A 13,842-nucleotide genomic window follows, 5' to 3' on the forward strand; every position below is an offset into this window, starting at 1 on the left:
TGCTGTTAAACAAACCTGTTGTGTCCTGTCCAACTACGTCACTATATACTTGTGGTAAATCTGTGTATAGCCCTATTTCATGAAAGCTTATGCATGCCAGTCATATCCTAATTCCAATAATACATGTCACCACCTAACTTTGATTTAGCTCTATAAATGTGAGATTTACAGGGAGAACAGATACTTTCTATTTATCATGAATCTATTATCTCATATAGTTATGCCTACCATACGTCCTCTTTTTTAACAAAAACCAAGTTGTCCTCTGAGGACAAGAAAAAGAGCCCAAATGTCCTCCTGGAATTTCTGATTTACCAAATACAAATGTGACAATCATACCTTTGAAAACACCCAAATATACATCTTCAGCTGATTTTTTGAAGAACACAGGTTTTACGTTTTTTGAAAATGCAAGCTTATTTTAGTGTTGTGGCGTGATAATAGTTATAAACTTTATCCAAACTATTGTATACCGTCTAATTTCGGAAGCTTTTATTTTTGGGGAGCCTTAAAGTATTTTTTCATGTTCTTTTTAAAATTGTGTCCTTCTTTTGGGGGATGGGAATATGGTAGGCCTATCATATACCTGCTGGATGCCAACCAACTGTCATTGCCACAACTTATCAAATCTCCACAAGGAAAGCACTTTTGGCCAAATACCAAAAGTCAGTGATAAAGGACATCTAAATCGGTTTATTATACAGTTTTGAAATGCAAAATTGTTACATTTAAACAAACAATTCCCAATTTAAAAATGAAAAATTCTTGCAATTCAGATAAACCTCCAAATTGATCCAACCACAGGATCGGTGATACAAGTGTGACAAGTACAGTTCCAGTCAAACGTTGCAGTCTTTGGCATCAGTTCTACTTTGAAATGTTTCCTTTGTTTTTGTCATTGCCAGGATGCTTGCTGTTTGCATGTGACCCAAGAACTACAAATATGCTCTACCACTATTTTACCCAAACACAAAAACTCAAGCCAACCAAACTAGACATTTTATGATATGTATACTATGGTGAATTGAATTGATTTAAGTCTTTAAGAGAAAGCCTAAAAGTAAACAATCTACAAATTTTACTGCTATTATAAGATTGACATCATATTAATTAGGAAATTTGAAACCAACTTTGAAAGTTTCTGGATTATTTTCTTTATGTTTGGCCAACAGTAAATTGCAAAATAGTTTAACATTGCATGTGGTGGTACCAGCATTCATTCAACGAGAACAAATGTTCTTATTTGCAAAATGAAAGACATTAATTTATCTTTTATAAGTTTGATTCTGTTGTGTTCTATACTGTAATTTAATTTTGTGTAACATTTTTTAACAACTATGTACTGCATTTTAATTTGCTGCAAAATAAAAAAAATGCAACAGTTTTTTATGTAACATTGCTATTCAAGTTAAAAGTGACCAGTAAAAATCTCAAACAAGCCATAACAAATATTCACATCTTATGCAGTCAATATGCACAAAATGTTATGTGCAATTTTACTGAATTAAATCCACATTGGATAAAATTAGGAATTTTGATTTTAGCTAAAGAGCCCACATTGGTCACCATTAAGTACAGAAAAAAACCTTTGATCAATTAAATTATTGATATTTGCCACACATTCGAACGGAAATATATTGTTTAATAATTTTGTCTGATGTCAAACACTGAAAAGCCTAATTATTTACACTTTAATATCCGACAAGGACTATCTCGTTGGTTTATACTTGTTTTAATTATAAATACTAATATTTTACATAAAACAATCACTAAAAAATGTTCAAATATATAACAAAAATGATTTAAACCGCATCATTTACCTTGTTGCAAATAGCTTGAACAAGTATGCGGGAGGGTGGTTATGACGTCATAAGCGCGTTTCATTTTGATTGTTATTTTTGTGTATCAACGGTAACTCAGGACCTGCCGCTTTACATTAAGTGCTTACCGTAAGATATTAATCAAGAATTGCAGCAAATATTACGGTTCATTGCAGAAACTTAGCGGTGCATGACCGCACGTTTCATTTTGTTTATCGCTGAGCTGACGTTTGCACTTTGCACTTTGCCAAGGCGACAGATTGATACACAGCTGCTTTAAAACAAACTGATTATACTTTCATCTAATATTGTTTGAGCATCTATAATTTACGTACAAAGCAACGTATGTTAATTAATTTTTTAAGCGCTAAAAATGTGAACAGGAAAAAAGCAGAATAGACAGAAAATCAATCATAACAGTAACACTAACAGAAAAGCAAGAAAGGAAGTATGTGTAGCGAACAAATAGTTTTATTGTCTCATTTTAAAGCAATCTAATGAAAAAATAATTTTGTTAAATGCTTTGTTAACTGGGAATTTTTTTTCTATGATGTCATTTTAACTTGTGCACAACTGCAAATCATTCCTCACCTAACATGATGCTTTAAACCAGTGGTCTTCAACCTGTGGTTCGCGACCCTCAGTGGGGTCGCTATAAATTCAATTTATTGGCGTTTGCGTTTATGACCAAAAATTGATACGTTTTTTTTCTAGTTTACAACCTTTGCTCATGTTTTGCAGTACAGCTCGGTACCTCAGTCACAATCTAATCATTGTGATGCAATAATCAAAAACCGTTCAGTTGCAACCCAAATCTATATATAGCACAAGTTGTCCAACCCATTGTTACACCATAGAGCCTCATGAATGACATATTGTGTCCAAAATATTACAACGGGTACCGGTAAACATTAATTAATTAATTTACTCATTTCTGTAAACTTGTGAGCTTTAAAGTTTAGATTGGCAAAATTAAACTTTTGGGTTCTGACATTTGAGCGTAATAATGCATGCTGAAATCTAATATTTTATGAAAAAACTTTTAGTTTCGGTATTACTTAAAACATTTTTCTCCCCATCGGAAAAATATGGGGTCGCATGCAAATGCTGATTTTTTTCTCTTAAATTGGTGTCATTTTAAAAAAAGGTTTTAGACCACTGCTTTAAATCGAGGAGTAATGGTGACATGTTTTGAAGTTGGGAGGCGGTTTTACTTTAAAGGGGAGGCAACTTCAACATTACTGATAGTATAAATTTGTACAAGAATTGTGGGACTCAGCTTACTTTAACTTACAAACAAATATTGTGCATCTCGCAAACAAACACCAGGGACAAGGGGTGCATCAGCTTAAACATCCTGCTATTAAATACATATATTGTGTTTACTGGTGATTGTTTATACTTTTTGTGATCTTAAGAGCAAGGTTGGGCATTTAATTTGCCACAGGGGACGCTTTAATAAGGCTATGTAGTACATAGCATAATATGTACGGTGATGGGCCATACGTTTTAAAATACAACAGTAACTACTTTTTCCTCAAGCTTGTTTCACTTTCACACTTCCAATAAGCCTATACTAGTGCTTCCTAAAATGCCTATTTGTGTCGTTTAATTTGGGGAATGTAGGGTAATTTGATGTTGAATGTATAGGACTTTTCTCATTAAAGTAATGCCCCATTGTTTTCAACAACAAAAGAAGGCAAATGTTTGTGCTTAGTTGTAATATATCTTGTCCATGAACAAACATTCTTAGATGCATTAAAATTCTGTGAAATGTGCCCTTTGTGTTATATTAGCAATTAAATTAGGTTTAAACTGAAGGTGGCGATTTTGGAAAAAAGTTTGAAGACTGCTCCACTGATACTGAATGAGTTGAACAACAACAAAATGTTTGAATGACATTCCCAAACTAGCAAACACTTAAAAAATTTACCAAAACATTTTCTACAATATATAGGCCAGGGGTGGCCAACTTGCTAGTCGTTAAGATCGACGAAAATTTTTCTCAATTGTACGCGATTGACTGATCAGTCGTAATTTAGGCTGCCACTAACTAAAGCAATAACGCAATATTTGACATTTACCACATATTTATAGGCATGGGTTTTATTGGCAAGCATCATCTAGTGTTTACAACTATGAAACGTCGCATATGTATATAATTTTTATCTTAGTATAGCCAGTGGGAACTTTTAAAGTTTTAAATTTCTCCAACCAATAGCAATTGCTTCGTTAACGCAAATACTCAACTTGTGACGACAAACATTGCAGTTGTTACAACATAATTTGCTGCCAAAATAACAATTGTTACGCAACAAAGAAAGTGACAATTACATAGGGGTTGTCTTATTGCACATCTGCGTGTTGTGTCAAAATGTCAGAAGTGCTGTTTTATGTTATTTAATTTGTTTTTTAATTAATAAGCTGTTGATTAGTAGTGGAGAATTTAGTGGCGATCGACGTGTTGGCCACACCTGATATAGGCTAAACTCAACTTAATCATTAGGTTATGCTTACTATAATGATATGGATGGTTTGAGTTGAAATGAGTTGTTTTCCTATTGTGAAACAAACTATTGCAGCACACTTGTGCTAAAATAAATATTCATCTGCAATGCTGAGACGCTATAAAGCTTGTCAAAGTAAAGGGCACAAACTATGCATGGATGTTGAACATGTTAACTGTAATTTTCTACAACTAAAGTTTTAGCATATATCACAATGTGTAATTCTGGGACTTACCCCAAACCTGGGAGTGATGAAATGAGAAAGCTGTTTCGCCAAAAAGAGGATGTAGTGATGCTTAATCATGGTGCATATGGACTGGCCCCAAATGAAATTTTGGACTATCGGATTGAGTAAGTAATGTACCAGAAATAATGAGCATAAAGGTTCTTTATAACCGCATTTCTTTCAATAATAACACACACATGTTTTGGAGCGTTTTTTTGGTTATTTTTTTGTTTGCTGATTAAAGTACTGTAATGTATAAATATATTGTAGACTTCTCCAAGAACAAGAGCAGCTTCCAGATACTTGGTTTCGCGTGAAATATGAACAAAATTATTCAGAAACGATCACAGCTGCAGCAAAGTTTGTGGGGGCAGACATTGCTGATACTTTTGTGATTGATAATGCAACTACAGGTAATGCATACATTTAGCTTTTTTTCATTATGAAAAGTGAAGTTTGCGAGTGGTTATAGTATTAAAAAAAGTGCCACTTACCCTGTCTATCTTTCGGTGCATTTGTTCTATTTTTATTGATTTCTGTGTAAAATAAATGGAAATGCACCTAAGTATACCGTAATTTTCCAAGTATAGTGCGCCCCCGTGCATAATACGCACCCTAAAAATGGCATGTCGATGCTGGAAAAAAGCCTGTACCCATGTATAATACGCACCCAAATTTTTACTCTTAAATCCGTAAACGTAAAATTATTTCAGAAAAAAGATCATCTTTTGAAACAACCGGATGTTATTCTGCCGGTCAGTATCACTGCGCATGCGCTCACAAACTCGATAGCGAAAAATGTTTAGGATTTGTGTAGGGTACATCGTGACAGCAAACGAGATCTTACTGGTCGCGTTCAAGCGGAACCGATCTTAATACTTGCAGAGAACATTTTTATTTTTAAAACACAAATGAAGTTTAATATGTATCAGATTAAAATACCTAAAAATCAGAATAGTTAAATTCAAACTTATATACAAAATTTTAGTTCGATCCGTTGCATATCGGCAGTGATATCACCCCATTTACGTTGTCGCTAAATGGGCAGTGTGCAGTATTTGACAATAACACACCATCAAGGATTGCACCATCGCATCAAACGATGTGTCGTCAATTATGAATTTTACTGACTAAGTGTGTTGGGCAGGATGGCTAAATGTGATGCGCGATTGACAACAAACAAGAAGAAAGGTCTGATTTCAAGTTTTATTTCGAGGCAGATTTTCTTCAAAAATGGTTGTACCCATGCATAATGCGCACCCTAGATTTTAGGACAATAAATTAATTAAATTTTGCGCATTATACACGGAAAATTACGGTAGTTGTTCTATCGGTCCAAGCACCCAACATCCCTATAGAATGGTCAGGCAAGCAAATTAGATAGTGAAATGTTGTAACAAATGGTGAGATGTAAATGTGCAAGAAAAGGGTTTTAAAGAGACACTTTTATTCTGTTAAATCTGAATTCTTTCTTTTTGGTCACTTCGGTCTTTAGGGCACCCTGGCACAATTAGCAAGTATTCTGATTTTGATATGTAATCATGATGCTGCTCATTTAAGTTTTTTATAGCACTGAATTTTATGTTGCTGACTCTTTTACTGCTTGTCAGGAATCAACACTGTCCTAAAATCGCTGAGGCTGCAGCCACAAGATGAGATCTTACTGACTTCACATTCATATCAAGCTATCAAAAACACAATTGATGAACTGCAACAAACACATGGTGCTGTTTAGTGTGTAAAACTGTAATTTTTACTCATGTACACATTCAAACTAATTTGGTGCAAGAGTAATTTTAATCTTTTAACTAATATTATTGATTTTGTTGCTAAAACAAAACAAACAGTTTAGTTTGTGTCAAACAGGCATTGTTCCTCGGCTCCTTGATGTACCTCTTCCTATTAAGTCTGAAGACCAAATTGTGGATATGTATGACAAGTTTTTGTCTGAAAACACCAGTGTTAAAATTGCTGTCATAGGTAAGGCATGCATATGTAAAGATGAAGACAGTGCACAACTAAAAACAAGTGGCATGAAGTTAATATATATATTGTTTTGAGCTTGGTTATCATTGGTTTCAATTGGGCAGATGTGTTAACTATAAATTGAAGCCTTTTGCCATCAATAAAGTTAGTGCCAGTACCTGTGAGTTATCCCCTACATAAAAACTGTTATAATACATACTTCTGATACATGTAATACACTTTCCTATACCCCCTTATACATATACATATATTAGTTGAATCAAATTTTAACCTTCCTACAAATATTAGTGTAGCAGATGAAATTATGAACTTATTTGCTAGATCATATTACAAGTCCGTCAGCAATTCTTCTTCCACTTGATAAAATCCTGGATGTGTTCGAGAAACATAAGGTTATGACTGCTATTGATGGAGCACATGGCCCAGGACAGCTTAAACTCAACATGAAAACTATTAAAGCTGATTTTTATGCAGGTGCAATTATTGTGGTGTTTTTTGTCTGTGTGTACAAATTGTGAAAGGGTGTCACTTTTTAGGACTACAGACTTGGTAAGTATAATGGGAAAAATTGTTAGAAGATACAATATAAAGCAAACGTTCCAAGCGGTTATGATTTATTGTTATATTTTAAAAGCTTCAAAATGCCTGATTTGACATTGCACTTTTTGCTACAGTTTAGACAGCTGTACGTTTTTGCTTTCAACAGGAAACTTCCATAAGTGGGGTTACACAGCAAGGTCTTGTGCATTCCTTTGGATTTCTCCGAAGCACAAAGGGAAAATCCTGCCTCTTGTGACATCAAACTGTTCACATCAAACAATGCACCACAGATTCTCGTACATGGGAACACGAGATACCTCAAACCATTTCACACTTCCGAAGGCTGTTCAATTTTATGAAGGCATTGGTGGATTGGTATGAACTTCTTTTGGAAATATGTTGTAAAGTTTATCTTCATGCAACTTATTATTGATTATCTGTTGTTTTTAAAAACATTTATTATTTGAAGTAAAACTTCAGTCACCATGTCTTTATTACAGAAATTCTAAAATGAACATGCACAATTTTACTTTTATGAATCTAATTTATCAAAATTTAGACATGTGGGCATCTAAATGCATTAGTGTAATACAGAAATGAACCAGACATGTATTTATTACCAAAACTATTACGAAAATATAAGCTCCACAACTTTGAGCAGGTTTTTCAAAATAAATCTACCTGTTTAGAGTTTTCCTAATTTGCATATTGTTGTTTAAGGAGGTTTTAAAAAAGCATGCTGAAGAAATATTTTCATGGGCCATACCAATGCTGTGTAAAGCCCTGGGGACTAAACCTCTTGACATTCCTGATACTATGAGAGCTCCGTTTATGAGGGTCATTGGTCTGCCACCATTACCGGAAAAATTGAGGTACATTAAATAGCAGTCTGTTTGGTTTTATAGCATACAGAACGAGAGTACATATGTATTTTGCAGGACTGCCACACTGCTGGCATTTTAGCATAACACATTTTACTTATAGGTTTTATTGGTCCCCTTTCACATATCATGTTTATTGAAATGAATTGCTAATCTTAAACAATATATATATATATATGTGTTTGTGTCACAACAAGTCTAAAATGAGCCAAGCGTGCAATGTTAATGAAATACTATGGTGTAGATTTTTTTCAAAACATTATATGTGACATAACTGAGAACTAAAAATCTTTCTTAAGTAACAGAATCAGTCAGTGAAAATCATGAAATATAGAAATGTATTTCGCCTAACTAACAGGGATGTTCAAAGTAGAATAAGTGGGCATTCTAGAATATTTTTTAAAATCTAGAATAGCGAATCCAATTTTTATATATTTTTTAACGGTGCAATCATCAATCTTGACAACAACGAAAGTAGACCAGTTTTACACATTAAATAACATATGTTTAATTTAAATGATAAAAAAAATCAAAGAAAAACATTGAGAAATAACTTGGCACAACTGCATTGAAATTAAATGCCCCAAAATCCACAAAGCCAGAACAACTAGCATAAGGGTAAAAACCAATTATAGTGATTTTTATTTCCTCCGCTAGGAGTAACTATGATTAAAGCATGCTGAGGTAGTTTGATTTGTCTGGTGGTAGAGGACTGACATAGACTTCCTATTGTACAAATATAATGTTTGTTAACTTAAAACAACTGCAAAAACAGGCACCCTTGCAAACAAAGTTGGGACATTGGGTGAATAATTTTTAAATCCCAATAAACTGCCTGCAATATTGCAATACAAAATGTGATCTTTGCAGTGCTCCAATGCACCACCATCATTAAAGCGTTGTTATAGTGACTCGTGACCTGGCGTTATGGCATTGTATAGTGCTAGCTGATTTGACTGTGACGAGCCATGCAATGCCGTCTTTTGCAACTACTGCAATGACTGGGTTTCAACATAAAAACTTAATGCATGTGTTTACATTTTTACCTACGACAAGAGCACACATTTATATCAGTTCAAATTATTCGATATAAACGGCAAAAATGGATTTAAACCTAACTGGATTTGAATCCAAAGGATTTGATATTCTACTTTTAATATCCCTACTGACAGTGCCTTTAAAAAACACACAACAAAATGAACCTGAAACTGAATCAAATTACTAAATAAATTGCTTTAACTACCACATTAAGACTGGCTTGTCTGGTCATGTAAGAACAAGTTGTGTTGAGGCATTTATGTCATGTCTTAGTCAAGCCAAAGTTTGCTTAGCAAAGTATAATAAAAAGTAACCTATCTGTCACTTGTATGTTTTTTGTGGATTTCTCATCACATATTTGTATATGGCTAAAACAATCTTAATGTTCAACAACTGTGATAAACCTGTGGTAACAAAATGGGTAACAAGCCTTATCATTTGAGTATACATATGGCACATATTGATAGTTAGGTATGAAACAGTACCAATTACAACCTTAGAATAAGTTTTCAATAATGAAAAAAATTGCAAATTTGTTGGTGTTTGCTTAAATGTTGTCAAAAATGTCATCTATATAACTGGTATTCTGTCACATTTTTAGTTTGAAACCCATAGACTGTCATTTCATGTGTTTCTGCAGATCTTTGTCTTGTGATGAGCTGGTTGTGTTAGTTGGCAAACGATATTCCACACACACAGTATTTTACTCATTTAACTCAAGAACCTGGCTGAGGTTATGTGCAAATGTGTACAACATCAGGGAAAATTATCTGCGTTTGCGAGATGTTTTGCTAGATTTGTTTAAACTTTGAGAGATGGTTGTGATTTGTGGTGTGGTGTTAGGTTGAATGGAAACTAACCAGGTTGGGTTTGTGCACACAAACAAAGTAGAGCTTAGCTTGATCATTGAAATTTGCCACCATATAGTTGCTCATAAAACCGTCTTCTAAAATGGTTTTAACCATTTCTTTCTTCTGTAGACTGTAATTAAGAGTCTTAGTAAACCTGAACAGGATAACTCTGAGGCCTGTTAATCTTTGACAACATTGGTCAATTACTCAAGTCATTGTTTGAATAGCGTTAAACAGCAATGTTAATCACTGTATGCTTGGTTTGGTGTTTTGCTGATGTATGAGGTATTAGGTGTGGTGTGGTTGAATTGGTTTAATTTTATTGCAAAACTTGCTGTCACTGGAATCTTTTTGAACACCAAAATTAATAAAAGGGTTGCTAAATAATACAAATTTGGTACAGTCTGTTCTGAACTCATCAGTGTGATTATTTTTGGACATATTTTTTTTCAAAATTCTTGTCAATACATATCTACTTTTCTGCTTAAAGGAAAACCCTTTTTCGCTCAAAGGTGAAAAAGAGTTGAAGTATCATATAAGAAAACATGCATCTTCATATTTGTCAGCAAATAAAAACTTTTAACTTTGAAATATTGAGTTGAAAACAGTTGTGTGTACAGGATCAAGCAACATACATGGTTGGTTTTATGTTATTTCTACAATAGAAATATGCACTACAAATTCAAAGCATAAAATTAACCTCACTTCAGCCAAGGACATTTTAGCCTATAACTTCTGTTTTGGTGAGCAGAACCCACAGGATTTTTTTCTAAATACAAGTATTTAAAGTTGTGATATTCTGAAACACAGTTTAGTTTGGCAAAATGCTTAATACTCCAAAATACTAATATTATTTATCAAACAAAAATTTGTGTCATTACACTAAATTTTTATTTTGTTTGTTTTAAGAGCAATACCTGCTGACAAATTGATTGTTGAATTTTTCAAGAAGAGCTCCATTATGATAGCATTCAACAGTTTTGACGGAAAGCCCTGGCTTCGCTTGAGTATTAATGTCTACAACAACAATCATGATGTGGAAAAACTATGCAATGCTCTTGTTGATTATTATCAGCTGACCTCCTAAACTCTGAACTAGTTTACCTTACATCACTAGCAGTTTTAAAACAACCTTTGAAAGGGGAACAATTAAATTTTTAGTTGTCTTTTTCTCTTTCATTTTTCTTCCCTGGAGATTGTTTGCACCTATTCGCCTTGAAATGTTTAATGAGATATAGCTTTTTTAGCTGATATTACCTTGCACATGATCTGGGGGATACATCATAAAATATTTAATGTGGTCAAATTCTCTTTAATTTTAACAGTGGGCCATTGGGGCAGTATAGTATAACTGTAGGTTGTGTCAATAATGTTTGGTATTTTATTTGTCTGCCTGTAAAACCTTACACTGTACAATAGGCAACACTTTTAAATGCTATTCTGTCTTTTTTAATTCTGAACTTCAAGCAATGTTTGGAAAAACACATATATTTTTGGGTTGTATAAAAGTTTTTGTTCAAACCTTCACAGCATTGAACATTTCTGTATGTATCTTGTAAAATGCATAATTAACAAGTTTTGGCTGATGGGTCTATTTCTGCAGAAGCAACAACTTTATGTAAAAGATATTTTGGGACCCAAAGTGAAGTAATTCTGTGTGGTGCAATTGAACTGTACATTGAAGTTCTGCAAAGGTTTTATCCTCAACTTTTCCACTAATTTTTGACTTATGCAAAGATGTTGTTGTGTACAACAGTATTTTCAAACTATTCTTTTACAAGCTGCAGACAGTATTCTTTTACATTTTTCCACATCTCAATTGCTTTCTGTAATACTTGTGTTTAGTTTGAAAAACACGTTTCATGCATTTCTGCTTTTTTGTGTCATTCTCTGTAGGAACTTAATTCCAGTTCGCATCCTATAGATAATATTAGCACTTAATCACTTTTTTTGTGGTGCAATGTTTCGTTTATTTTGCTAAAACACAATTATTGTGCAATAAAGTAGAATTTGAATGTGTACTTCACTAACAGAAAGCAAATATTAAATGAGTTACACAGCAGTGGTTCAAAGGTTATTATTTCTTTGGCTGCTTGAAGCTACCAATGATACAATTTTATTCATAGATACACGGAATCGCCAAAATTAAGTTAACAACATCTATGACATCATTTCCTAAGCTTTTGTCAAATAATTATTTTTGCTGGTAAACAGGACAGGTGTGGTGCATTATGATCTTAGTTCTGTGGGTGGTGAGGTTGTCTGGGCCGTCGCTACAAGCCTGCAAATGAATTACCGATCTTTTGTAAGAAGTGGACTAAACCGGCGGTCGGCAACCTTTTTTTGACTGCGGACCGTTTTTAAAACTGAAATTTTATCGCGGACCGGCCAAAAACTACAAATATTTACAATGAAAATGCATAAATTAGTTTATTATCGCCGGGATACATGGGCAAAATGTTTTAAAGCCTTCAGCCTGAAAATTTATACGGCCCGGTAACGAACTCGTATAACGAAAACAAGTTTCGCGCCCAAATTCTGTCCGAAAAATATTCGATTTAGCCGAATTGCAACAAATTATGCTGTCGCAACTGAATCTTAGTAAAAGTCGCTGATTCGGTAAAACGTAGCCTATACACATGTTGACGTGACATAATATTTATTTACAAGCTCTATTTTAGGCTATCTTTGGCAAGGCCTAAAATCTGTTTGCTTTTTAATCTCCAAGATGCACTATTGGATATGTTCTGTCCACAATTAAACACCAACAGCGAGTTAGCAAAGATCAATTGGGACGGATTTTTGTCAGAAAACGTAGCATTTGTTGTAGAAGATTTTTAAAAAAACGATACAGATGCCTACATAGGCTACATATAGCGTTCTTTGATAATAAGCGTTCTTTTTTGATTATTTAAAAATCGCTACAGGCTTAATTTTTTTGGTTTTACAGCTTACATCCAATATCAGCTAGGTAACCATAGCCTACCTGGCAGGAAAACTGTAGCAATTTTGCCTCTTATAGACTAGCAGCAATAGCTTATTTCTTATAGACTAGGTTTCGGATAAACTTTTCATGTTTTTTTCGAATTGGTGTGAAATTCGGCAGATTTTTTTCCCAGGTAGTCATGACAACAACAAGCAGATTCTAAAAAAAATATTTTTCCTGAAAAGTCGTTTTTTGGAGCCATTGATAAATACAAGAAACCTAGCTAGCTCAGTTAAACCGAATTCGGTTAGTCCGGGTCTTAGCCTAATTCGGATAAAACTTGACGTAAAAAAGATTTGTAACGTGGTATAAGGCTTTAACTACCGGTAATCGACATCGGTTATTTCGGATCGCCTTACCCGGCCAAAATGTTTCGTTCTAACGGGTCCAGATTAACCGAGTATTATTCAGGGCCTAAATTAGGTCGAGTGTGAAGTTTGGTCCTAATCAAGCCTGTTTTCTAAGCTTGAGCCATAAGACCGCAGCCCAACTTACAACTCTGGGCTAAGTAAAGAGGTCCATCAACGTCAAAGTTCCAAATTGAAATGGGCATTTAAACATCCTTTTTTGGAGAAAAATAGTTCACTTGAAAGCTGAAAATAAAAGGATTGCTGCTAATTGGCGAGTAAAGCATTCAAAAAGCACATCAATTTTAAATATTACTGCCCAAATAGACATTTCGGTCTGCTGCAGTCTCATATCATGAGCATTCGCCAAAATATTTGAAGAAAGCTTTGTTTCATCTATCTCTGTAAGAAGAATAGGCTTGTTACATCTATTTAGTACGTTAGTCGTTATTATACTTATGAAGATTCGTGTATTATGTGTTCCAAATAGATGTCTAGATATGACTTGTTTTCGATATATGGTCAGAAAATGTTTCGCACCAGCATAATTTACTCTCCACGGCCCTGGAAGTAATTTAGCGCAGCAATCAGCAAATCAGCAGGCAAAAACACAACTTTATCACGTTCCGAATAATTGAAACATAGCTCCCACCGCAAGTA

General features: G+C 34.0%; 1 protein-coding gene and 1 long non-coding RNA gene across 4 annotated transcripts; both read left to right on the plus strand.

Moving 5' to 3' along the window:
* Nucleotides 1–396: 396 nt before the first annotated feature.
* LOC145220326 (uncharacterized) lies at nucleotides 397–1,383 on the plus strand. Its single transcript, XR_013858105.1, has 2 exons — nucleotides 397–665; nucleotides 777–1,383. It is a non-coding gene; the product is annotated as an uncharacterized LOC145220326 (long non-coding RNA).
* A 3,107-nt stretch (nucleotides 1,384–4,490) lies between these two features.
* LOC145218773 (uncharacterized) lies at nucleotides 4,491–11,875 on the plus strand. Of its 3 annotated transcripts, none has more exons than XM_080086174.1 (8): nucleotides 4,491–4,678; nucleotides 4,824–4,966; nucleotides 6,164–6,277; nucleotides 6,420–6,533; nucleotides 6,861–7,013; nucleotides 7,246–7,454; nucleotides 7,800–7,951; nucleotides 10,759–11,875. In XM_080086174.1, exons 1-8 carry the CDS (start codon nucleotides 4,542–4,544, stop codon nucleotides 10,934–10,936), a joined length of 1,200 nt encoding a protein of 399 aa, XP_079942300.1. In that variant the 5' UTR covers nucleotides 4,491–4,541; the 3' UTR covers nucleotides 10,937–11,875. The 3 variants fall into 3 exon arrangements, with proteins under 3 accessions (XP_079942300.1, XP_079942301.1, XP_079942302.1); XM_080086175.1 differs by lacking the exon at nucleotides 10,759–11,875 and adding an exon at nucleotides 9,639–10,717; XM_080086176.1 differs by lacking the exons at nucleotides 4,491–4,678; nucleotides 4,824–4,966 and adding an exon at nucleotides 5,550–5,744.
* Nucleotides 11,876–13,842: the final 1,967 nt, after the last annotated feature.

Source organism: Phallusia mammillata, chromosome 3 (assembly GCF_965637545.1).
Source record: "Phallusia mammillata chromosome 3, kaPhaMamm4.hap1.1, whole genome shotgun sequence".
Taxonomy (NCBI): domain Eukaryota; kingdom Metazoa; phylum Chordata; class Ascidiacea; order Phlebobranchia; family Ascidiidae; genus Phallusia; species Phallusia mammillata.

Coding starts and splice junctions, on each gene's coding strand:
- LOC145218773 (XM_080086174.1), top strand. CDS start 4,542: ATGTGTAATTCTGGGACTTACCCCAAACCTGGGAGTGATGAAATGAGA. Junction 4,679..4,823: donor ATTTTGGACTATCGGATTGA/GTAAGTAATGTA, acceptor AATATATTGTAG/ACTTCTCCAAGAACAAGAGC. Junction 6,278..6,419: donor TGAACTGCAACAAACACATG/GTGCTGTTTAGT, acceptor TGTGTCAAACAG/GCATTGTTCCTCGGCTCCTT.